This window comes from Callithrix jacchus, chromosome 5 (genome assembly GCF_049354715.1).
Source record: "Callithrix jacchus isolate 240 chromosome 5, calJac240_pri, whole genome shotgun sequence".
NCBI classification, from domain to species: Eukaryota; Metazoa; Chordata; class Mammalia; order Primates; family Cebidae; genus Callithrix; species Callithrix jacchus.
Genome location: NC_133506.1, coordinates 97,456,694 through 97,483,165, shown reverse-complemented (window position 1 = coordinate 97,483,165; position 26,472 = coordinate 97,456,694). Strand labels below are relative to the sequence as shown.

General features: G+C 37.8%; 1 protein-coding gene across 23 annotated transcripts in view; it reads left to right on the top strand.

Moving 5' to 3' along the window:
* ACACA (acetyl-CoA carboxylase alpha) overlaps positions 1-26,472 on the top strand; it is a 307,755-nt gene that overhangs the window by 167,371 nt on the left and 113,912 nt on the right. For 19 of the 23 annotated variants that reach the window (XR_013535729.1, XR_013535730.1, XM_035300747.3 and 16 more), the window contains 9 exons: positions 932-1,045; positions 2,975-3,064; positions 4,711-4,829; positions 15,568-15,591; positions 18,218-18,361; positions 19,130-19,226; positions 20,157-20,264; positions 25,204-25,260; positions 25,498-25,542. Coding sequence is in view for 21 of the 23 variants with exons in the window: in XM_035300747.3 (XP_035156638.1) it covers positions 932-1,045; positions 2,975-3,064; positions 4,711-4,829; positions 15,568-15,591; positions 18,218-18,361; positions 19,130-19,226; positions 20,157-20,264; positions 25,204-25,260; positions 25,498-25,542 (798 nt within the window). In the remaining 2 variants the exon portion in view is untranslated. The remainder of the gene's footprint in view (positions 1-931; positions 1,046-2,974; positions 3,065-4,710; positions 4,830-15,567; positions 15,592-18,217; positions 18,362-19,129; positions 19,227-20,156; positions 20,265-25,203; positions 25,261-25,497; positions 25,543-26,472) is intronic. The other 4 variants (XM_078373749.1, XM_035300744.3, XM_035300742.3 and 1 more) reach the window with 1 other exon arrangement.

Below are 26,472 nucleotides of genomic sequence, written 5' to 3'. Positions count from 1 at the left end.
CTGAGGGAAGGAAATAGACTCAATATTGCTTACTTCCCAAAGGGAGCTTAGAAGCAGATGAAAACTTCTAAGTGTACAGGAAATAATCAAGTGTGGAAAGCAGAGAGATAATGAAATGAATCTTAGGCGGCAGCAATCAGAACAACCCCAGAGAAGTCCAGTTAGTTTCACCCTGCAGTCTTCATTTCCATTCCAAAAGGTTTCAGCAGGGAAGCCGAGAGTTGGCACTCCCTTTGTGTTTCAGTGCTTGGGCATTGACAAGGAAGCAGCATTTGAAGCTGTTCAGTGACCTTCTGCTTTCTCTACAATTGTATCCATGTCACTGAATTACTCAAAGTTATTGAACCTCTCAGTGACCTGCTGAGGGTATTCAGATCCTACCGTGTCACTGTTTGTTTGTGACACTGCTTTCACTCTCCCTGTCCCTCACGTGCATTGGTGTTACTTCCTGACGCCTTCTCCTTGGTGCTGAGTACCTGGGGCTGTCAAAGCAGCTTTCCTAGTCTTTCTTTCGACTTCAGAGTTGCAAAAGGCTAGCTCTGCTGCATCCACCTTCCCCACAGCTGCTCCCTGCCAGACCTGATTCCCAATTAACAACTAGTCATGCAGTCCCCAGGACTAGCAGCTTTGCAATGGTAAATCACATACACTGATGGAACTTGATTGAAGCTGTTTTCTCTCCCTTCCCCTTGCCCCTCATGGGAAACTGGCCACAGTGCAAATTATGGTGAGAGTCAACTAAGATTCAGTATTTGGTGGCATTGGCTTTATGTTACAGGACCTAGAAGTTGTTTTACTTGGTCTCTGTTTTATCTGTGATGCCTGCACTTACAGATTTATATTTATTGCTTTTGTATCAGAGCTGCCTAATAGGAGCCTAGAATAATCACTCCCTGAGGAACATGTGCCTCTTATTTTGTTCTCATTCTAGGTTCTTATTGCCTCCCATTTGCCATCGTATGAGCTTCGCCATAACCAAGTGGAGTCTATCTTCCTATCAGCTATTGATATGTATGGACATCAATTTTGCATTGAGAACCTGCAGGTATATACACACCACACACACACACACACACACACACACAGCCCTTTTCTGCCACTCTGCACTCTTATCTCCTTTATTCCCGAACATAGTTTAAGTAATTAATCAATTAATTAATTTTGATTTTCTTTATAGTGGAGTTTCATGCCTTGACTTTCTAAAATGATTTATACTTACGAATTTTTTTTCATAAAAATGCTATTAGGATTGTGGTTTAGCTTAAAATTCAAATAGGCCTGCCTTCATAGAAGTGTCCTATTGAAGTCTATATCTTTGTACTTTACCTAGAGAGTATTCTAGACCAGAATTAAGTGACAAGGCTAGTTGATTTCTGATATATATATACACACACCCATTTCTCTAATGATTTATGATATTTGAATCAGATGTATACATAGGTAATTACTCTTCTGGAGACAAAACTATCATTTAATTTTAACTTTATGTTAATACTATTAAGCTTTATAAAAAGCCCATTTTATAAGAGATTATTGACTAATTTTACTGCTAATTGTAAGGACTTCCACAATTATTTTTAAACATTATGTTCTTAGGGATGACTTTCTATTTTTCTACCTGGAAACAAGGATACCATTGTTATATCTGGCCCAGGGGAATCTTTAGACTTTCTGTAAGACCCAGCAATCCCATTACTGGGTATATATCCAAAGGATTATAAATCGTTCTACGGTAAGGACACATGCACACGAATGTTCATTGCAGCACTGTTTACAATAGCAAAGACCTGGAACCAACCCAAACGCCCATCGATGATAGACTGGACAGGGAAAGTGTGGCACATATACACCATGGAATATTATGCAGCCATCAAAAACAGTGAGTTCATGTCCTTTGTAGGGACATGGATGAACCTGGAAACCATCATTCTCAGCAAACTGACACAAGAACAGAAAATCAAACACCACATGTTCTCACTCATAGGCGGGTGTCGAACAATGAGAACACATGGACACAGGGAGGGGAGCATCACACACTGGGATCTGTTGGGGGGAAATAGGGGAGGGACAGCAGGGGGTGGGGAGTTGGGGAGAGATAGCATGGGGAGAAATGCCAGATATAGGTGAAGGGGAGGAAGGCAGCAAATCCTGCTGCCATATGTGTACCTATGCAACAATCTTGTATGTTCTTCACATGTACCCCCAAACCTAAAATGCAATTTAAAAAAAAGATTTCCTCCTGGGGAATCTAGAGGGGAAAGAAGGATGTTTTTTCTTATTAGGTTAATAGTTGAAATCCGGGGTTTCAACTAGAGTACAAATCTGGGTTTACCATAGTGGAGTATTGAGACAATATTTATTTTTTTATTTTATTTTATTTTAGTGAGACAGAGTTTTACTCTCTTGCCCAGGCTGGAGTACAGTGGTGCAATCTCGGTTCACTGCAACCTCCACCTCCTGAGTTCAAGTGATTCTTGTGCCTTGGCCTCCCAAGTAGCTGGGATTACAGACATGCCCTACCACGCCCGGCTAATTTTTATATTTTTTAATGGAGATGGGGTTTTGCCATGTTGCCCAGGCTGGTCTCGACCTCCTGACCTCAAGTTATCTGCCTGCCTCAGCCTCCTAAAATGTTGGGATTACGGGTGTGAGCCACCATGCCCAGTGAAGACAACATTTAGAAAGTACAAAAAAATGTCAGAAAAGATAATAATAGTCATAAGCACTTTCATTAGCATACAAATAATGCAGTATTTCAGAATTTTACGTGTATTTACTCCTGTAATACAACAGCCCAATGAAGATAGGTATTATTATTTTCTCCATTTTGTAGCTCAGGAAGCTGAGGCACAGAGAGGTTATGGCATTCAGACATAATTCTTACGTTTCACTAACTGCTTCAAATGCCAAATAGTGTCCATTGAAATTGTTCTCCTTTTGATGTAAGGCTTAAACCTGTCTTTGTGTCTTCTAGAAACTCATCCTGTCAGAAACATCTATTTTTGATGTCCTACCAAACTTCTTCTATCACAGCAACCAAGTAGTGAGGATGGCAGCTCTGGAGGTAAGTATTTATGTTAATGTGTTTTTGCTTCTAGCTGGTTTCTTCTGTCCATTTGGCTGCCATGCTGGTTCTGTTTCTCTGGCCTTAAGGTTGGTTCTTAAGGGTAGTCTCTTTTCCTCTGAAACAGTTAAGTGCTTACTCAGATACTTTACTCAAGTGTTTCATCTGAACTCATCACCAGCTTCTAGGTTCCAATCACAGGAAAATAGCTGCCAGCATTTTTCAGAAGTTTCTATTTTCCAGGTATTTGAATTCTCCCATTTCATAATGAGTTAGGATTCCTTGTAACACAAAAAGTGAAAATATGTGGCTGATCAGAACGTATGTAATCTTACCATTGTGTGATTTGGGCCAAATTAAATGGATTTTAGTTATGTTTTGGATTGTCAAGCAGCTCTTATGAAGTACTTCCTTAAAGGAAAGAAAGTAATAGCATTTAATGAACTGTGTTTTAGGTATTTTATTTTTCTCATTTAATTCTACAATTACTTTAGGAAGTAAGAAGAAAGTGAGACTCTGAAAGGCTAAGAGATTTGTCCAAAATCACATAGATAATAAATGGAAGAGTTTTCATTTGAACTCGGGCTAATCTGACTCCAAAGACTTCTGTGTGTACTACAGCACACTACCTCATTAAGCACAAAAACTGCAGGTCCTATATACCACTGTAAAGCTGCCAAATAGATGTTTTTTGAAGATGGAGGGAAAGGAGTGTTTTAGATGAGTTTATGTAATATAACATCACGGTAGTCTGTTGCCAGCTCTTTTGTGTTACTTTTTATTTGTGTTCTGTGGTAGAGTGTAAATTATCCTACTCTGTAAATACCAGAAGTTTTAAAACATTTAAGTGTTTTATAGTGTTTTCATGTCATTTGATGAGAACGTTCCTTATATACTTCCCATGCCGTGGAATCTCAGGTAGCATTTTATGTGCCTGGCAAATTTGCTGTGAAATGTGTGAGGTTAGACTGACAGTTTTTGCAGAGATACAGCCTATTGCTGTTTCTTTTTTTAAATTTAAATTTATTTTTTTGCTGTTTCTTTAACTCTTGAGTCAAGTTCATATATTTGAGATATTATATATCAAATTATGTCTTACTGCTTATGCCTTACTGCTTTTGACCAGGGTTTGCCAAAAACTGATTTTGAGTGGGTGGGGGATGTCAGGGAGGACACAAAACAAAGACATGAGATAGCAGACTTGAACTGTACTGTGATTGCTTGTGTCTTCTGTTTTCACTCCTTAAGTGGCTCAAAATCAGCACCTCTCATTTTTCTCACTGCTTACTTTTATCTTCTGTTGATATGATCATTCTTAATAGATTAATAGTTGTGGTTCTATATGCTGTCTTTTGCTAAAGATGAAACTTTCTCCAGGGTTTAGGTTAGTATGAAAGAAGGTTTGTAGTGCATGTAGGAGTCCCGCAGAGGCAGCCTAGTTTCGTTTTCATTAGTAGTCGTGGGTATGGTATTAAGACTCCAGCTTTATTAATTAAAGCAAGATACATATATATACATAGGGTCTTGGGACTTCTCTACCCACAGACCACCGTCTGCCTCAGATACCTCGTTTCAAGACTTTCTCTTGGCTATTTTCTTAATTTCTATTTTTGAAGTTTATTTACTGAGGGTTACTTTTGAACCAGGTGTATGTTCGACGGGCTTATATTGCCTATGAACTTAACAGCGTACAACACCGCCAGCTTAAGGACAACACCTGTGTGGTGGAATTCCAGTTCATGCTGCCCACATCTCATCCAAACAGGTAAGTTTGAGGTGGTATGTGCACCTGAGCCAGCCAGAGGTCTATTATGAGAATCAAGGGGAGTAATGTGTATGACAATTCCATGTTTTTTTAGTTAGAAATATAGAGCAAAAAATGAACAATATCAACCATAAGAGAAGGGCCTTTTGGTGCCTACCTCTTTGATCTAAAGAGACAAATTATGGTCTAAGTAAGATGAAAGTTTAAAACTACTCCATGCATTCTTGCTTGTATTATGTCACTGAGGAAACAGCTGTTTTTTTTTTTTTTAAGTTAGAATTTACTAGTGTTTTACTTGCTAGAACTTTGCCAGAAAACCATTGTTTTTAACGATTTAAATCAGCAATTAGACCAAAAAATTTTGGGTGGAATGCTTTACTTTTCTATATGTTTGCTATGGGTTAAGGAAGGTTATACCTGAGCCAGTTTCATTATCTCCCTAAAACAGACAACTGAATTTAGCAGTTGAAATTCAATCAGTTTTTAAAAATTACATTTCAGAACCAAACTTCTTAATTTCAAATAAATTACTGAAGTAAGCCATGATAATTACATTATTCTTCCCTTCCTATGTCTTTTAAAAAAATAAAATGCACATATGGACATTTTTATTTCAGAATTGCTTTTGTTTTAAAAGGAAAATATTTGATAGATTCATATTTTAAAAAGTATTCTAAGGCAATGAAAATCTAGGAATTCCACCCACACATAGGTTCACCCCCTCCTGTATTTTCGTTCTTTTTAGTAATACCGCAGGAAATATAAATACCACAGCCAATCTTAACCTGCCCCTCTCCATTTCTTCTTTATGGCCTTTGGTTCTTCACTTGGTATTACAAAGTACTGTGTCTTTGGGGAACCTTAGTTATAGACACCAGAAATGGTTTTGTTCTAAATTGCCACTTCACCTAAAGCAATAGAAACCCTTTCTGGAGACAAAGAAGTCTGTGCTGAGACTTTTGGCCACTGGATGCCACTGTTGATCCAGCAGAGGTTGGGAGATGAGCAGAGTCATCTTCAGAAAAAGTACCTGTCTTCTTTGTCTCAGAATATCCTTTCACTTCTCTACCTCAAAAATACCTTATGGCTGGCAGAGAAAAGCATATATCCTTGATTTAGCAAGCATCTCTTGGTACATTTTTGTCTCCGTGGATTTCAGAATCTCATTTTCTAGAAACGAATGGTTGTCCTTCAGTGAGCGGTGAAGTACTCATGGCACACATGGGCACAGCACTCAGTCTTCTTTCTTTTCCTGCATTCCTTGAATAATTGTAGAGAACTACATGTTATACTTAATGCTCTCTGTAATTCTCAGGGCAGTCTCCTTTTCTTCCTGCCTTTCTCCTACCTCTTCCTTTGGGCAGTGATTTGTAGTCAGGCTGCAGGGCCGCTTCTGATTTCCTTCCCTCCTCATCACTCTCCCTGTCTTTCTTAATTGTTCTCCCTGTCCTACTTTTTTTTATTTGAGGATATGTCCAGTTTGGTGAGGGAATGTTGGCTGAAAAATGAGAGAAATTCTTCTTGACTGCTTTGTTAAGAAATCTTACTCACCTTTCTATGTCAAGAGTATAAATCTTGGTTAGTTTGATGTGGTTTCAAAACTTCTGTGCCTGTCCCTCCCAACACCTGGACATGCCTGTCGGTAAAGATCAGACTTGAACATAACAGTAATCCTGTAATCTCCCTGAACCAAGTCTCCCTTGGTTGTTGGTGTAATTTTAAACCTGCTGGATTATTATTGTTATTGCCGTCATTGTTATTGGTGTAACTGTGAAGGTGAAAATAATTGCAAAATAAAAAGGAAAAATAAAATCATCTTTGTGAAAACCAGAAAAATGTTTAAATTGCTTTAATGTTTTTTTATGGATCTAAAGTTCTTTTGTTGAGGATCAAATGATCAGGTTTGATTATAAAATGATATATTCAATTTCAGAGTATAGCTTGTTCAGTTATTGCAGATTTACTAGTTAAATTTAGTTTTATAAGATATATATTCCCTCCCCCCAAATGTTTTTGTTACAATTTGGATTTATAACCTTATTGTGACACCAGCTGGTGTACTGCAATTGAATTCTAACACTAGCCATCTAAAGTTAAATTAGATGCCACAGGCTCAGGGCTCAGTCCACAACCAAACTGTCCCTACTTCAGATGGGGCCATAAATGGGGTCCCCTGGCCACTTGCACTTCTGACCAACTGGCTACAAATTTGAGGGTCCCCTCAATTTTCTCAGTTTGATAATTCCCTCAGAGCAACTCACAGAGTTCAAGCACTACAGTTTTATTGTCAGGATCAGCCAATGTAGGAGATGCTTACAGTGAAGTGTGGGAAGGTCTCAAACACAGAGCTTCCCTGTTCGTTCCCTGTGGAATCAGAGTGTTTCTACCCTCTTAGCACATCCATGTGTTCTCCAACCAAGAAGCTCCATTGACCTTCTGTGTCCAAAGTATTTTAAAATCAGGGCTTCCTTACGTAGGCATACTTGATTAAATCATAGCCTACATGATTAAACTCAATCTCTCCTCCCAGAAGTCTGGCTGGCTGAAAGCCCTCAACCCTCTAATCATGTAGTTGGTCTTTCTAGTGACCAGCTCCCCTCCTGAGTCATCTCATCTCTTAGTATAAACTCAGGTGTGATCCAAGAGGCTTATAAATAACAATGACACTCCTATTACTTGGGAAATTACAAGGATTTAGTCTCTCTTCTAGGAACCAGAGACGATGGCCAAAGTCTTTATTATACAACAGGCCTGCTCATCTTAAAAAGAAATCTAAGCTCTTTTAGATTTAGCTAGTTTTGAGCCAAGTACTTTTCTAACTTTTTTTCCCTAACTCCAGTACTTTTACTTTTTTCTGTTTTGATCAAGCAGCAAAAAGCATATTGTTTCTCATTCTACAGAAAGAAGTTATAGAGGGCTACCAGTATTCATTCCACTCCCAGACCTATAAGGCTCAATTATGTCCACTAACCTCTAGATTAATGATTCTCAGAATTATCTGAGGGGTAATTTGAAAATACACATATTGGAGTCTTGACTTTCAAGACCCGATTCATTTTGGATTAGAGTATAGGTGACCACTTTGAAAAGCTCCTCTGATAATTCTGATGAACAGCTATAACTGAAAGTCACTACTTCTAAACCAGTACTGTCAAATAGAAATATAATACAAGTCACATATGTTGTTTTAAATTTTCTGTTGGCCACATTTAAAAGAGTAAAAAGAAACATAAAATTAATTTTAATAACATTTTATTTAACCCATTCAAAATACCATTTTGATATGTAATAAAAATTGTTAACATTTTTTCTTTTATTCATACTATGTCTTTGAAATGTAGCATGCATTTTACGCTTACAGTGTATCTCAATATAAACTAGCCATACTTTAAGCACTTCCCTAGCTGCATATGGCTAGTGGCTGCTGTATTAGAAAGTTCAATTTAGACCAAAAAGTAATTAGGATAGTCACACTGAGTCGTCTTTTTTTTTTTTTTTTAATGTCACTGGCAGTGCCCTTGGAGAGAGGAAAAACTCTTATTCTTATGTTGCTTATTCTTAGTAGTTACAGGAATTATCCACACTTGATATTATGAATGTTACACTACAATATTTTATGCATGCTTTAAGAATTAGTGAGAATAGAGAAAAGGCATATGAATTGTTCATATTTTACTTAATACAAAACAGCAGAATTTTATATTTTTCCCAATTGAGGTTTAACAAATCAATCCCCTCCCTCCTACACTCAAAGAGATGGGGTCTTATGTTTCCAGGCTGGTCTCAAACTCCTGAGCTCAAGTAATTCTTCTGCTTCAGCCTCCCAGGTAGCTGGGACTACAGGCATGTGCCGCCATACCTAGGGCAGATTAAAAATTCCTGGGGGAGAAAACAGGTATTTTGTTTAACCAGTTTTTTGCATTTTTTTTCCTTTCACTTGGTCTTCACATTCCTAGCCAGATGTTTTTGAATTAGACAAAATTTGTCCAGCACATCATTAGAAGTGTCTTAGTAAGCTGTAATATCAAAGCAAGACTGCAGTCTCTTATTACGTATGGAGTCATCTGGTAGAATTCCATTCCGGCAGCTTTTATATTTTTTCGTTTGTTGGTTTGTTTTTTTGAGACAGAATTTTGCTCTTGTTGCCCAGGCTGGAGTACAATGGCACGATCTCGGTTCACTGCAACCTCCGCCAACCAGGTTCAAGGGATTCTCCTGCCTCAGCCTTCCGAGTAGGTGGGATTACAGGCATACACTACCACACCCAGCTAATTTTGTATTTTTAGTAGAGACAGGATTTCTCCATGTTGGTCAGGCTGGTCACAAACTCACGACCTCAGGTGATCTGCCCACCTCGGCCTCCCAAAGTACTGGGATTACAGGCGTGACCCACTGCACCCGGCCTTGTTTTTGTTTTATAACTCTTCTTACTGTAATTCTCAATCATGCAATTTGTCTTTGACTGTGACTTATTCTCCATGGGTTGGGGTGAAACATGGCACTCTGTCTGCAAATTGACAGCCGCAGAGTTTTTTGTTTGTTTGTTTTTCAGGCAAATGCCTTAGTTGCTGTTGGGATTGAAAACCTGTATCTTTTTAGGACTTATTTTTATTTTTAGAGAAGTAGGCAAAATATATCGCAAACGACTAGGGGAGCCTTTAAAAGGGGAGAAGACACCCGTTTTTAGCATACTTGAAAAGTTGCTCAGTGGTAACATATTTGGTACATTTTAATTTTTGTTTTAATTCATCATAGGATTTTGCATTGCTTGACATGTGGTTACTCTGTTTTTTGGTATAATTTGACTTTTTTTTCTAGTACTCCAATAAAGGTCTGTTTTGTAAAAAGCAGATTACTAAATAGTTTATTTCTAATCTTTGTGACTTCCTGTTTCATCCTTCTCGCTAGGTGTGCCTCAGTCGAGGTATATTATCTTCTTTTTGATCTTCTACCCAAGACTTCTAAATTTTTTCTGGAGACTGTAGTTCCAACTTATTTGGCATCTGTAGGCCTTATTCACCAGAGGATCCAGTTATTAGAGCTTCACTCAGGGAAGCTCCTGGTCTGGATTTACCCCTTCCTTCACTTGAACAGCAGCTAAAGAGATTTTTCTGATTTAAGCTAACACATGTATGTTGTGTGTGTATGTGTTTCCTTTACCTTCTTAGCATTTAAAGGCTACATGATTTTTTTTTTTGAGGGGAGGGGATTTTTTTTTAATGAGTCATTTTTTAACCTGACATGTTCTTGAAGCAGAAGTGACTATCTCAAGTTATTTTCTTGGTGCAGGAATATTCAGGGCAACTGTTCTGTACTAAGAGAGTGTTTTATATTATGCAGACTTCTAGAACCTAATTTTCTCATTGAAGATTCTGTGAGCCCACCCTTTAGAGAGTTCAACCAGTGTTTTACGTGAATTAATCCTGGAGCTCAAACTATATCATTCAATATTCCTTTTTCCCCTTCTTCCTCTAGTGAGTCTTAGGGTTTAGAGCCCAAGCTTTGTATGTGTCTGTCTTCTTTCCTATTCAGAGACCCAAGTATCACTCACTGGTGCTGGAGGTGGGAGAGCTTGTTATACTGAAGCATCATCCTGAATGTCTTTATTTTGCACAATTCATTGAATCATTTGACCTTCAGGATTTCACTAAGGTTTGAGCATATTAAGTGCCTCAGAATAATCTGAAAACAAATTCTTCAGTCAACCTGTATTTGATCTTTTAAAATATAGCTATAATTATACAAACATTTGTAAAGTATGTTATCCCATAAATTGTGGCTATACGTATGGCTCTATTTAATATGACAGTCTGGGAGTACAAAATTAAAAACTCCAAATGATTTTTATAATTAATACATACTAGTGAACATGAGTAATCTTTTTAACCTTTAATCTGTGATTCAAATAAGAAGCATCAAATTTGATGCAGGAGATGGAAGTATACTTTGTTGTACGTTTATGTACATATATAATGGGTGAGGACCTATTGGTGTTTATTTCCACCTATTTCGTAGATGGAAATCCATGCTTTAGTTAAGTCAGGTTGCATTGCACCTTCTCTGCTATTCGCTACTGGTGAATTTGGCCTTCTGTGTTATAATGTTTTAATTCAGATACTTCCCTTTTCTCATGTCTTACATCCAGAAGAGGTCGGCTGTGTTTTCCCCTGATAACATGTGTTTTGGTCATGGCTGAGTTTAGGCTGCTTGGCATCCATCCTCAATGTTCAGCTGTCAATGGGTGGCCTCTGGACTTTCTTTTTATCTGTAAGGAAGGTTAGAAATCAGAAGCCTTCCATATGACTGATCAGTACCCAACTACCATTTTCAAGAATTCTGATAATCTTTAACACCCAGAGATGAGACCTTCCTTTGGATAGTACTGAGATACTCAAAAGTCATCCAACTTGTAGCATTTTTCAGCAGTGGGATCACTTGTTGTAGTTAGCAAGCCAGGATGAGCTATAAATAAATGAAATCTTACAGAGCTTGCTTCCTTCATTCAGGGTAGTCTGCTGATAAGATACAAGTATCTGGCAAAAGAGAAGATTCTCAGCAGGTTTAAGTGCTTACCAAAGTGCTTTCCTGTATCCATGGCTCAGCTTCTAGTCTCTGCTGTGTTATTTTGGCACTCTAGACTTGTAAGATTGGAGAGTCAAGTTTAAAACTCTCAATATATCATTAGGGTAGCCCAAGGTCCCTTGTCAAGGAAGACTAGCTGAGACCAGGGGGAAGGAAAAGCAGAATCCAGGGCACCTGTAAATCCCTGTAGTTTTGTGCTGTGGGTTTGTAGCTAATTATACAGTAGGCAACAGTAATATGCTGTATCTCTGTTGGTGTACTTGTTTCAGAAAGAGCAAAATCTTCCAGCAGAGCAAAGAAGGGGCTTTGGAGGGGCTGCAAATGAATGAAGCAATGATCATTTTATCATAAACTAAAGCCCTGCATAGAATCAGGCCATCTGAACTGCAAGGAGATGGTGGGGAGATGCCAATAGAAATACATAGTTCAGATGGTTTTTACAGCTCTTGATTTGGATTCTTCTGCAGAAATATAGTCACGCAAAGAGACCACCACTGGTCACAGCCAGTCAAATTGCTCTTTCTCTTATGGTACTGCTGTTAGGTGGCTGCTAGTAGGTTATTCAGCCGACCTCTTCTGATTCTGCTTTGCTGCCTGATTTCAAGAGTTGCCCATACTGGCTTTCAGTCACAGCTTGATGTAACCATTGCTTGTTTGCATGCATCCCCATCATTTTCATATAGGGTCTTTTTTTTCTTCTTCAAGTTAGGAAGCAAAAGAATCAGGAGCATTTTTATATGATAAAAGATTTATGTAGGGCCAGCTAGAATCAAGCCAAATGAAATTCAGCTGGAAGGCATGGTAAAAAGGCTCACAGAACTTGTGGCTGCCAGAGAAGTCAGTGTTTCTTAAATTAAAGAGGGTTCAGCTAGCAGGAGGCAACTCTGACTTTGCATTCATATTGAAGCAAGCTCTCTAGCCATTCTGGGCAGGCAGAGCAATAAAATCAGAGGTGACTTAATGCCAGGAACCTCAGAATTTCTCTTGTCCTTCTCTAAAATCTATATTGATGTGGAATGCTAACTTGAAGAGATGAGAAAATGCCAGGTCTAGATTGTGGTTTATGACACCATATTGAACAATGCCTTGGAAAGCATCCTCTTTGGTTTCTTGGTTATCATGTCTGTAAAATGAAGCTAAGCTACTAGAAGGAAAGTGGTTCTAATATTTATCAAATGTTGTAAATGAAGATTCATTATAATAAGTATTTTGAATAGCCCAAACAGCAGATTATAAGAAGCGAATTTATATCCCATTTATGTATTTGAAAATATACTTGATTGCCTTATCACTGATTGAGCAATTTGACGGTTTTTTTTTTTTTTTTTTTTTTTTTTTGAGACAGGGTCTCACTTTGTCATCCAGGCTGGAGTGCAGATGCATGATCTTGGCTCACTGCAACCTCTGCCTCCTGGGCTCAAGTGATCCTCCCACCTCAGCCTCCTGAGTAGCTAGGATTACATGCACACTGTGTGCCACCACACTTGGCTAACTTTTGTATCGTGTGTGTGTGTGTGTGTGTGTATGTAGATGGGTTTTGTGATGTTGCCTGGGCTGGTCTTGAAGTCCTGGGCTCAAGTGATCCACCCACCTCAGTCTCCCAAAATGCTGGGATGACAGGCATGAGCCACTGTGCCTGGCCTAATTTGACTATTTTTGCATGATGGGTGTGCAGTGGAATGTGGCAAATTTTGTTTTCAGCTACATAAATGGAATATTTGACTCCTGTGCAATTCTTCTCTTAGTCGTTTTTTTTTGGGGGGGGGAGTACAGTCTGTTAATCTAGTTTTCTGGTGTATCACAGTAGTGTGTGATATTCTACATTTGTCATTTGTCATATTCTTAACTTGACCATATAGCCCTTGTATAGGATGAAAAATATGTCGTGGCCAGGTTTGGTGGTTCACACCTATAATCCTAGTACGTTGGGAGGCTGAGGTAGGAGGATCACTTCAGCTCAGGAGTTGGAGACCAGCCTGGGCAACATAGTGGGACCTTGTCTCCATTTCTTAAAAAAAAAACAAAAACCAAAAAAAACATATAAATAATTATGGACATGGCTAAATATTTACCTGTTAATAGACAGTTTTTCCTTCCTTCCTTCCTTCCTTCCTTCCTTCCTTCCTTCCTTCCATCCATCTCCCTTACATCCCCACAGATTCTTTTTCTACCAAAATAGATAAGCTGACTCTAAACCTACTTACATGATTGATTTGGGACCATTCCTTTAAAAATTAGAGATGTTGGGAGTTTTTGCTTTTTACCCCACACTGTGTAGATGGTGCATAATTCTTATAACAAAGCAGCAGGGGGCTCGCTGTAGGAGCTTGAGAGTTGCTGATGGAGAAAGCCTGGCTTTTTGTTGTTATTGGTGTTCTTTTAAATTCAGGCCTTTTTCTACTGAAAACGTGGCCTTCATCCTGTGAAGACTCCCAAAGGGATTAGAATGTAGCTACAGAAGCATTTAGATTAAGAAATTTGTTAACATTTGAGAGAGATTATACTGGTTTCTAAACTCCAGAAACCTGGATGAATGGAATCTGAGGTTTCTTTGGTTGCAGAGTTTTCTCTGAACTGAGATTCATGATAAGAAACTGTGCAGGTGGCCTCTTTCTTTAGCATCCTTTATATCTTAAAAGGAAGATTATTCTCATTAGCATCTGCAGTTAGTTTTCTATTCAGCTGTACCTCCCTCTGTTCTAGAACCTGTGCATACTTTTTCTGTATTGATCAGGCCCAAGTGCATTATAACTAAGGATTTCTTGTAAAAAATAAAGCCCATTCTCCTGAGTGAGAGGCCCAAGGAATCCAAAACAGCAAAGGTTCAGGTATCTGCACCCGGAGGTTGCTCTTGCTGCCTTATGAATTCACTCCGTGATACAGGTTTGATGCAAAGAGCATTTCTACTCACAAATCACATGAGGTATACAGTTTGTGTGCAGTGATATGTCACAGTTTTTTATTTATATGGCCTGCTCAGTCTATTCTGCTCCTTCCACTGCCAAGGAAAGTGCATCATTTTCCTCCCTCTATCTTCCTTCCCACATATCATCAGCACCACCCACTATGTTCTGCCCATTAAGTCCTCTGTGTGCTAGAAAACCCCAACAGTGATTAAATGCTGATAAAAGAATGTTAGAAGGTTAAGATATCAACTGATCAGCCCCCTTACAATGCCCCTAAATTGTAAGTATTACTTTGCCCACTTAACATTGACAATAAAGGTTTTTATTTGTTTGTTTTTTAGTTGTGGAAATCTTTTAGAAAGAATTAGTGGCAAAGGCCTAAGAGAATGTGGGAGATATGCCTTGTAGTTTCCTGTTCTTATGGTGGTCTTTCTTTCATGATTTTGGCACATTCTCTATAAGGAAATTCTACGGTAGTCAGATTTAGATAAGGTTTTATTTATGAGAGGCCTAGAGTTTTTAAACTAAAATCATTATGATCCTAAACTCATTTAATTACAAAGTATTAATTAATTTTAACAACTTATACTGCTCTGATCATAGAATCATTTATCATAATTTTCTGTTCTTTTAAGCTGCTAAAATACAGTACCCTCTCCCCTGCTCTCCTTCATGGGAGGAAGAGGACAGTTAAAAATACTTAAAATAGGTAGCTGGGAAATCAGATTCCTGGATACTTTTCTTTGGTGGAGAATTTGTAGGTCCATGACATATCCTGGAAAAGTGATTAAGGTAGGAGGAGCTGTGGAATCAACTTCCCTGGACCTCCTTATTACACCTTCAGTAATAGGAACAAGAAAGAAGAGTCTCTAAGAATCAATCCTGTCAAGAATTATATTTCCTGTTGAAGCTTAAGTTAATATACCATATCATATAGCTTAAATTAATTTTCATCAGCCTGTTTTACCACTACTCTGCATTATTTTTTTTGTAAGAGAGCTATTTTTTAAATCCATGGTAAATACATTTTGACCCTTTCCATCAACAGCTGCTGTGGTGAGGTAGGTTAGGAGCATGCCTGTTTGGAGGCACCCTGGGGTTTGAAGGGTAATGAGCACGTAATTATGTCTGCTGAATGCCAGAGCTGCCAAACTGGAGCTCCTCATGACTGGTCTGTATCTGCTCTGACAATTCTTTTATTATGGCTTTCACTAACCTATCAGTAACTAACTGTGGTTGTTTAATTACAGAGGGAACATCCCCACGCTAAACAGGTACCGTATGTTTAGTTTCTTTTCCAATTAAAAGCACCTTTATGTATCTTGGAATAGTGAAACCAGGAAAAAAATAACATAACACTTGACATGATAATGTGTTATCTGCTAGGGAGTCCTGAGCTCCCCTTTGGACATACTGAATTATTCTTTCTGTTTGGAAAACATGTCTTCAGCTGTTCAAAAAGCACTACTTGAAAAGCCTCAGTATGGAGAAGCTCCCGTCTAGCTGTGTGTGATAGGGGGTTTGCTGCCTTATGTTCAACCTTGCTAGCAACATCTTGTTTTGCTAAGTTCTCTGTGTAGTTTGGGGCTTTCAGAGGAGAAACCCTTAAGGTTACTCCTATCCTGGCAAATTATTCACAGTTTTTACAGTTTCTAGTTTCTTGAATTTGCTTCTCCTTTCAGAGGAGTGCAGATCCAGAAATAGCTGATTTCATGTTTTGTCAGTTTGTTAGTTAATTTTCTAAAGTGTTACAATAATAGTCAGCTTTTATTTCAGACCTATAATAAGATTAACATTGGAAAAGTATATAGCCCTGTGAAGAGGTTTCCAGGCTAACATAACACAAGTGATATTTTAGTAGTTTGGGTTTCTCCTGTCTACTGAACCAAGCAAGGCAACACAATGCAAGTTTGAGAGGATAGCAATTCTGATTGGAATTGAATCCACAAAATGCAAAAGCAATAATAAGTTGATGGCAAGGTCTTTGTAGATAATCACCGACACAAGAAACTATTAATAGATTTACATTTATTTTGTCCCTCTCCCTTTAAAATATTAAGTAATCAAAACTAATCTTAGCTTTTGGATCCCAATTTGGATGTGGAGAGGAAAAGGAATGCTTTTAATTGGTCTTGTAATCTTCCCTTGGTGAGTGGGGTTGGCTCATTGCTGCCTGCCTTCAGCCGCCCTGGTCCACAAGCATGGTAGCGAGGGGAAACTGAATAGTCAATATTTCCCATGGGGTTCAGTTGAGTGAAAAAGCTACTTAACCCCATGGTTGCCACAAACATAGCTTGTTAGCTTCTTCAGAGGGAGTTCCCTTTAAATGTTGTCTGGAACCCTTTTATCTTTCCTGTCTAATGCCAAGCAGGTAGAAAAGATACAATGCCTCACAAACTTGCTCTTCTAGTAAATGCATTTGGTGATCCTAGAAAAGAGGAGGATGATAGCACTTCTGCGTTAATACAACTCTGAATCCCAGTTTCTAGTGAGCACCATGTGTAAGACTTGCTTGATGTGTGTTTCATTTGTTTGTTTCATTCATGGTATCAATGGTTTCCTCTCCCACTTTGCCTTTGACTCCCAAGTACTGTCAGAAGATGATGTACCTTTTCCATAATCACTCACCAAAGGAATAAAAACCTGGAGTGTTAGTCTCTTTAGTCTGTGTGAGCAGCACTCCCATCCTATAAGGAATTCCATTGCCTTATTATGATTTGCGATAGGGTACAATATGTACCATGATCTCAAGTCCATGTTACCGTCTCTCTTCCCCCTGCAACACCGCAGGTGGTATACTTCAAGGAGATTTTGGGGGCACTTCCCCAAAGTTCAAGTGTCATTACCTTGCTCTGAACTTGCTTCAGATCAGTATGCTGGTAATATGTCAGGCAAGTCCTGGAGGCATCCTTTAGCTTGGTCCTTCCTAACAGGCTGTCCTGATTAAGCATTCAGAAATACTTTACAGTATTATTTATCAGTACATACTGCTAAGGTGCATCAAGGAATATATAGATTCATATATAGATTGAACAAATCAGTTCAGTTCTTTTCAGGCATCTCCGTTTAGCAGCTGTTTGTCATTCTTACACACACTTTGAGACCCATGCTCTGCCCTTCTGTATCTTGCTGGAAATTATGAAGGGCTTTCAATGGAGATATTTTTGCTTTGGTATAGAAGTGCTTAACTATGAAAAGAAAAATTTGCAATTTGGGGTTGAAAAATGTCTGTCTTTCAAAAAGAGAACTGTAACCCCAATAACTATCCCTACCACCCATTTAAAGAAAAAGCAAATTCCTCAGTAAAGTTCCTTTTATAGATCGTGACCTGTTTCTGTACCATAAACAATTTTATTTTATATAATTATTTACTAAACCATTTCAGATTACTTAATTAAAATTGTTGTTTTACATACATATATCTACCTATCCCTTTATATATCTGTGAATACTTAATCTATTACAGTTCCTAGAGAGCAAAATGCCTTAAGTGTTGCATAGTTACAACTCACTTGGCTTGCTTACTTCCTTTTAAAGGAAGGAATGCTTTAGGGAGGGGGAAGATGCAGGATGGTTTTTAACCCCTATGTGCTGTTCATTCATTGGCTATGTTATAATGTAATTGTATTAAAATTGCCTGGAAAATCCTAATAGTCCTTGGCTTTCTATTTGAAGAAATTTTGGAGTGATGAAAATGTAGTTTATATGGGGAAATTCAAAAGAAAGGGTTAACATGAATCTAGCAAAACAACCTTATCCATAGTGGGTAAAAAAACCAAATCTGCTCTGCAACCTGACCCTACTTCAGAGCTTTCTCCTTGTTCCTTTTCCCTACTGTTACTTTCCCAGTCCTTGCTCCTACCCTCCTTATCTAATGAACGTGATTGAATTACCATTTAGAATGTCCTTCTCCTCCAACCTCAACCACTATGGCATGACCCATGTAGCTAGTGTCAGCGACGTGCTGTTGGACAACTCATTCACTCCACCATGTCAGCGGATGGGCGGAATGGTCTCTTTTCGGACTTTCGAAGATTTTGTCAGGTAAGTCATTGTGGAACTCTCTCTGTGCAAGGGGAGTCATGGACATCTGGGTTTTGGGGTCTCAGCTTTCTGCAAAGTGAATAAAGGTCCCCAGAATAGCCATGAGCCAGATAAAAAGATGTAACCCTTGCTGAATATGCGCCCTCGGAGAGGTATATATGCTTCCATTTCTACCTCTCATTCAGATTCTACAAGCCTCCACTTGTAGTATGAGCCTGGTCAGAAAAAAACAAAAACCATCTTTTCCTGAGTAGCTAGCAGAAGAAGCTGTCTGCTCTGTGATGAGTGAAATGTCAGGAGAAATTAAACATAACACTAGAGTGAGCCCCACAAGAGACGATACATCTTTTGATTAAATGCATTCAGCATCTATCTCTTGATGTATACTGATGCATTACCCTAGAGGGAGGGGTAATTACATTGGTCTGTCACAGCTCCAGTTCCAGGCACTTTTTGTTACTTTAAGACCGATGATGACAGCAGTACTCATATCTTACATATGAAGAAAACAAAACCAAAAAGCTTTAGATCATTCTTTTTAAAAAAGAAAATATATATATGGTTTATTAAAGTTTAACCAATTCATCCTTCTAATTTCTGCCACTTGGTGAAATTTTGCATGTCACCTCTAGCCACTGGTGATTCTGTTCAGTTAACTATTGAGCACAGGCTAAGATAGATTATTTTTTTAGACTCAGCTGGCAATGGCAGTGTTTGTTTCCTGCCACTTGGGTTTTCATGGTGGATGTTTCTCTTATATTTTTTTAGGATCTTTGATGAAGTGATGGGCTGCTTCTCTGACTCCCCACCCCAAAGCCCCACATTCCCTGAGGCGGGTCACACATCTCTTTATGATGAAGATAAGGTATAACGTTTCTTTTGGGAGACTGCTTTGTTCCCTCAGACATGGGACTTGTATACTGTCTTTCTGACTTTGGACTATTATAAAAGAAAGAATTCATCTTTTTACCCCAACTTATAGTACCCCAATTTTGTATTCCTCACCAAAGTGTTTTTTGGGAAACAGGTGGACTATAAATTCTAACTTAAAAAAAACTATATTAATTTTGGAGTCCATAGTATAGAATGCGCTCAGCTATATCCATTGCAGCTGCCTCTGAATCTCTGAATATTGTTTTAAGGATTTGGGCTTTTGTTGCTGGAATTCTTACTCACCATATTTTTGCATAGTGGCTGGAATTCTTAGCCATGGCTTATATTTTTGCCTAGTGGTACTATCATAGTCCTCAGAGAATTGGAGGACTTTAGATTGCAGAAAAAAATAGGCATTTTGTTTTAAAACTTTGTCTTTATATTAAATAATTTCACTTATCAGTAAATAAATTGTTCTTTCTCTACAATGTTATTTTTTCATGATTTGATACTTCCATTGTTTGATAAATTGTAAGAAAATATGTGGGAATATGTTCAGATGGCTTATTTCACTCATTTACCTTCACATTCTGTGAAGAGATATGGTAAATAGTTTCACCCCCATTTTATTGGTTAAAAAAAAGGTGAGACATAGTGATCTTCAAGTTCATGCCAAGTAAAGATTGGGCCACCTGTTGCTAATGCCTCTGCTGCCTTATCTTTTAAAAGTTATGTGCTTTACTTTAATCTCTTTGTTGTTGTTGGGCAGTGGTTTCAATTTGCTCATTCCTCCTGGTGGGCAAACCAAAATATCCTGTGGGGTGTATCTCTCTTTCAGGTATTCTACCAAATGTTATAACTTCTACCTGCATCTGTATTGACCAGCCTCATAATTTCTTTGGCTTGTGTTCTTGAGTCACAGGTTCCCAGGGATGAACCAATTCACATTCTCAATGTGGCTATCAAAACTGACTGTGATATTGAGGATGACAGGCTGGCAGCTATGTTCAGAGAATTTACCCAGCAAAATGTAAGTTCTTGATTGGGTGGAAGCTGGTGATGGCCCCTTTCCGACTGGTTGTGTATCATAGCTGTCCTTTTATCAGTTGCTAGTTTAAGGCCTATCACTTATAATGGCTGTGTCTTTTATCATAACTCTCAGAACTATGGCTAGTTCTGCCTTTAGGGATAGAATCCCAAAGTAATTTAATAACAGGTAATCCCAAAGTAATTTAATAATAGGTAATGAATATCTTTGTGTGTCAACAGATATAGACCTCAAATAATTAAAATGTTTTTAAGGGAAGTTATGTTCCTAAATCTCTCTCAGAGCTCCAGTCTTGAACTTTCAATCACCTACTAAATATTTTTCTTTGGTGACTTCCCACATGTCTAAGCCCAACTCCCCTCAGGTCCCTTCTATGTCTTCCCCTTCCCGCCTTTGAAAATATCAGTTATATACCTTTCTTTCTTTCAATTTTATGTCACTTGGATGTCTTCTGTTGACATCAAACTTTATAGTCTAAATGTAATTTTCCATCATTTTCCTTCACCTCTTCTCATCCCTCTCCAATCCTCTCATAAAACAGAACAAAAAAACCTCACAACCTCACCATACTTTACTCCCAATCATTCAGATGTCATTGACTTTTGCCTTGACATTCCTTCATTCTACTCATCTACTCACAATCTGTATATATTTATTTGTATCTGGTCAGTCACCAAGGTCTGTTAGTTTTTCTTTGCAGTCTTTTTCACCCTTTCTCTAACTCGTCTTTTCAGTTTTTAAACTCACTGCCATCTCTAATTCAAACCCTTACTATCTTACACCTGAGACACTACAGCAGATTTATTTATGATCTACTTATCTTCCTTCATTTTTACCCTCCAAGGAGTTTCCAATCTGCTCACCACCACAAAATTAAATGTACTAAATGTGCTCTTACCATATTATTTTCCCACTTCTCTGACCTTCAGAATACCTGTGTATCTTTAGATTCAACATCATCAGCCTCTTGAGAGACTAACATGTAGTCTTTGCTGTTTTGTGAAAAGATATAAGTTTTCATTGTCTAAGGTGCCTTGTTTGCTGTCTAAGGTGCACTTTTTTACTTCCTCTTACCTGGAAAGTTTTCTTGCACCTTTCTTTCTAAATCCTCCTTAAGAACTGTCTCAAATTTCACCTCTTTGATATGGACTTCTGAGTAGCCCTAACTAAAGTGTATGTTTCTCCTTTGAATTCCTAATTGGTTAGCATACATTTTTTAGCAATAATAATGCTTTTTATTTATATTTTTAAAATCCTACCTAAATTTTTAATTTGCATATTATCACAATTCCATGGGGTTAGATAAGTCAGGAATTATTCCAGTTGTACACATGGGGAAAAGCTGAAGCTCAGAGAAATTAAGACCCCTAGGTCACCAGCTGGAAAATGATAGGGCAAATACTAGAACTTAAGGATTTGATGCCAGGTCTAGGGGGCACAGATGGAGGTACTTTAGTACATAATATATTCTTAGCCCTGAAGATGCTTACAGTCTAATTGAGGGAACAGGGTAGGCATGCTTGAAACAATAATCTACAGTTATGTTTCATTATGATGTCATAGATGGCAAAGTGTCCTCTTAAACTGTCCTTGATGGCAAGACCCATGTATTCTCTTTGAGTGGACAGCACTTTGCCCATGGACTTTCTTGAGAGAAAGAACTCAGTAAATGTTTTCAAAATTTAATTCAGTGGTATAGACAATTCGTGCCATTGTTATTTACATCATGTCATGCCAATGGTAGACATCTAGGGGAAAAATGGTTGATTTGTGATGACTATGAGTCTTAGTACTTATTCCATGATGCTGTTATAGCACTTTAACTATGGGATTGCAGTGGCCAATATGAGGAAAAGGTGCTTCCAGAGAAGTGAAAGTAGGGAACATGCCTGGGGCTTTTTCTGTAGACAGAAATTTACCTTCCTTCTTGCCCTTAGCCGGTGACCACATAGTATTAACTTAAAGCCAGTGATCAAGGTAATCTTTGCTGGAAGAGTCTTAGTGTTATATGTGGTGGCTGCTGCTGTTTCATATAATAATCTATGAAAGTTTCTTCCTAGGTTTTGAGGCACTAATTGCCTATGTTTGAGTATTTTTCCATAATTTGACCACAACTTGACACTTTTTCTTGCCCTCAAATCTAAGTGTCGTATATATCAACACATGTTGATCTAAAAAGGCATTTTCAGCCGGACGCGGTGGCTCACACCTGTAATCCCAGCATTTTGGGAGGCCAAGGCGGGTGGATCATAAGGTCAGGAGTTTGAGACCAGCCTGGCCAATATGGTGAAACCCGGTCTCTACTAAAAATACAAAAATTAGCTGGGCGTGGTGGCGGGCACCTGTAGTCCCAGCTACTCAGGAGGCTAAGGCAGGAGAATGGCTTGAACCTGGGAGGCAGAGGTTGCAGTAAGCTGAGATTGCGCCACTGCACTCCAGCCTGGGCGGTAGAGCAAGAATCCGTCTTTAAAAAAAAAAGGGGGGCATTTTGTTTCTATTCACTACATATGTTTGTAACATTAATGAAAAATAAGAAATTACCCTTTTCATTGACTAGATGTGGAAACTAAAGCACAGAGAAATCCAATGTCTTTGCCTAAGGCTATTTAGAAAGGTAAGGGTAGACTATGCTTACGCTCCAAGCATAGAGAAGCTATTTACTGCATCAGAGACGGTGCTTATCCAGGGACATTTGGCATTTTCATCTCCTTATATGTATGTATGTATGTATATATATATATAGAAAAGGAAGGAAAAGCAATTTAAGAAAAAAAAAGATGAAGTGGTAACTAGTTTTGTTTTTCACTTCATGATCATGCTCCTAGCAGTTTAGAAAAAGTTTTTTTTTTAAAGCACACATTAAACTATCAAATAAGTTGATCCAAATTGTCCAAATAATCTTCTAGTCCCAGCATGTCTTTTTTTCTCTCATAGAAATTAGGATCATATATTTGTAAATGACTTGTGGAGGAGATTGAAGCAGTCAGTGTAAATGGAGTTTCTCCAGGTGCTGACGCCTAATCGCTGGGTAATAGCTGTGGACTTGCTGTGAGACCCGCATTATTACAATGTAATCAGAATCCTGTTGCTCTGCTGTTATTGTCAGCCACTTGTGGAATTTTAAAAGCAATAACAATTTTGATTTTAAATCATGGCATTATTAAAGTTATTTTCTTTCCTTGCCAGAACATAGCTATTGATGCTTGTCTTTGAAGGACTTGACTGTAGTGGAATCTTTGTTGATGTCAGAAGAATTGTTTCTGTTCCTGACCACACTGAGAAACCCCCGCTTCTTTCAACACATTTTTTTTCTAATTGTAGTGTCAATACTTGGCTATTTACAGCAAGGCGTGTGATGACATTACAGATAATTTTTTAATGTGATTAAACTAAAATTTATTTATATTTGGCCTGAGAATTTATTATTTGCTTTTAGAAAATTAATTTTTCCAGTTATCTTTTGTTTATGCTGTTAATAAAATTAATTTTATTACTCAGTAATGCCATAGCAGAATTGAAGAAATTGGAAGAATTAAACCAGGAATGTGCTTCCTTATAAGGGGAAGACAATTTGAATTAAAAAATATATATATAGTATTATGAATATTAAGAATTGGCTTATACATGTATCTCTTGGTTACAGTTATAGCAAGAAATGTGGTCAAACTTAAGTCTGGATGTAGCCTGTGAAAGTCCACATTATTTTTCTGTTTGTGCTATTCATATGTTTTCTCAGGTCATTCAACTGGTGAGGTTGCTTTTTTATTTGTTGTTACATAATACTTCTTTGTTAGGGACCTCTAAACGTGTGCCTTTTACTTAGTTCATTAATTTGTTTCTTTGTCCCTGCCTTTGGAGATACGTGAACAGCATAGGGAAGAGGAAGGCTTAGGTTCAGAGGCTCAAAATTCATGTAAGTGGCTGTCTTGAAACTACTGGTGTCTATTTACTTCTTTTTTTTTTTTTTTTTTGGAGACTGTCTCCCTCCGTCACTCAGACTCTGAAGTATAGTGGTGTGATCTTGGCAACCTCTGCCCCCTGGGTTCAAGCGATTCTCATGCCTTATTCTCCCAAGTAGCTGGGATTACATGAATGTGCCACCACACCTAGCTAATTTTTTCTGTTTTTAGTAGAGACAGGGTTTTCTCTTGTTGGCCAGTCTGGTCTCGAACTCCTAGCCTCAAGTGATCTGCCCTGCCCACCTCACCCTCCCAAAGTGTTGGAATTACAGGCATGAGCCACCACATCTGGCCTTCTGTTGCCTTCTAATATACTAGTTGCCTGTACTTGATGGAGATATAAATAATTCCTAAATTTAAAGGCCTGTTAAATGTTGTTTTTAACAATTTTAAAAGAGAACCTTTTTAAAAATTGCCTTCATGTAAGGTAGGGGGGAACTTTTTTAGAAACACTGAAAGATTACAATTTGTTAGACTGAATTCTAGGAACGCTCTATCTGATGGTAGGTAACATCTACAATCCAAACAGTTTAGGACCTATGTTTTATGTTTTATGGAAAGTTCTTTTCTCTCTACCTTATTTCATTTAGCTTCTTTATTAATATTAATGTTTACATTTGAATATATGCCCAACACTATGATTTTTATAAGCAGAAATTTTGTCATGGTCTACCTTTATGTAAATCAGTACTGAGGTAATTTAGTTGACTTCATATGACCCTTTCTTCTCCACAAAGTTCCCTTTTAGCTTTGTCCAAATCAGTATAAAATCTATTTCGTAAGATTTAGTCTTAGGACCCAGGTTGAAAATTGTTCACTTGCAAGTTTGAAGGTTCTAAGCTAAGATAAAGATAACCAAAAAGGGTGTTTAGTTGTACTAAAGCCTTACGAGGACTGAATGGGATAAAATTTAGAATGAATGGAAATCTCATCTATCTTCTGTTTTACATGTTTGCTCCTAGAAAGCTACCCTGGTTGACCATGGGATCCGGCGCCTTACTTTCCTGGTTGCACAAAAGGTATTGACATGTGAATTGTACCTCTTTAATATTTCTTATACTGCTGCTAGAACTTAATGAAAAATGGGATTGCAATCATATGCTTACTAGAATTTATTCAGAGAAATAACTACTTTTCTATAAGTTTTATTTAAAAAAAAAAAAGTACTTTATCATCTTTTACTCATTTGTTTTTAATTTTGTTACTAATTGCCAGCTTCTGCTGTCTTTCCTTCCTTTCCGTCTTTTATTTGAAAGGATTTCAGAAAACAGGTCAACTATGAGGTGGATCGGCGATTTCATGTAAGTAAAAGGAACAATAATGAAAAATTACTTACTGTTTATTTGTTTGCCACTGATTAAACAGAATATATGTTAAAAGGGCTGGACTGATATTTGGTCCCTCTTCTTTTAGAAATTATTATAATAAATATTCAGTTCTCTGTAATTGCAGCACTTTGGTAGGCTAAGGAAGGAGAATTGCTTAAGCCCATGAGTTTGAAATGAGCCTGGGCAACTTAATGAGACCCCATCCTCTATTAATTAAAAATATTTTAAAAATTCTTATGTCAAGTGTTCCAGCTGAAGGTTTTTTCTTTTCTTTTCTTTTTTTAGCTTATAATGGATTCTCAGTATATCTCTGAGAAATAGTTAAGAGTGGACATAAGCATTTATCCAGATGAATAAGGTAGAAACAAGCTAACTAGTAATTTCTTCTGTGCACATAGTGAATCAATAATCAAGAACAGCCAGTTACATTTTGTGGTCTTGGCTTCTTTACTGAGAAGTCTCAATTCTAAAGAATGATGATTTATTTAAAATGCCTTAATGGAGCCAAGTTGCTACTTTTTGGTCTTATGTTAATCCTAGGAACAGGAAATAAGTAGAACTTAAACATTCTGTTGTTTATTCTGCCATTTAACTGAATTAACTGTTAATATTTATGAGATTAAAATTTTTATTGAAAAGAGAATTAAGTCAATAGCCTAGAATCCGAACTGTGGTATACCCATATGATCATACCCGGTAGAGTGACAGCAGTAAGGCCAAAAATCCAGTTTGCAATCAATATGTCATTTTCAAAATGACTGATTATATTCAAAATATTTCATAAAAATTGTTTCTAATGTAGCTAAGTAAGATTGCAGAGGATGTTAGGAAGTTGTTGTTTTTCTGTTTGTTTGTTTTTTTGAGAGGGAGTCTTGCTCGGTCACCCAGGCTGGAGTGCAGTGG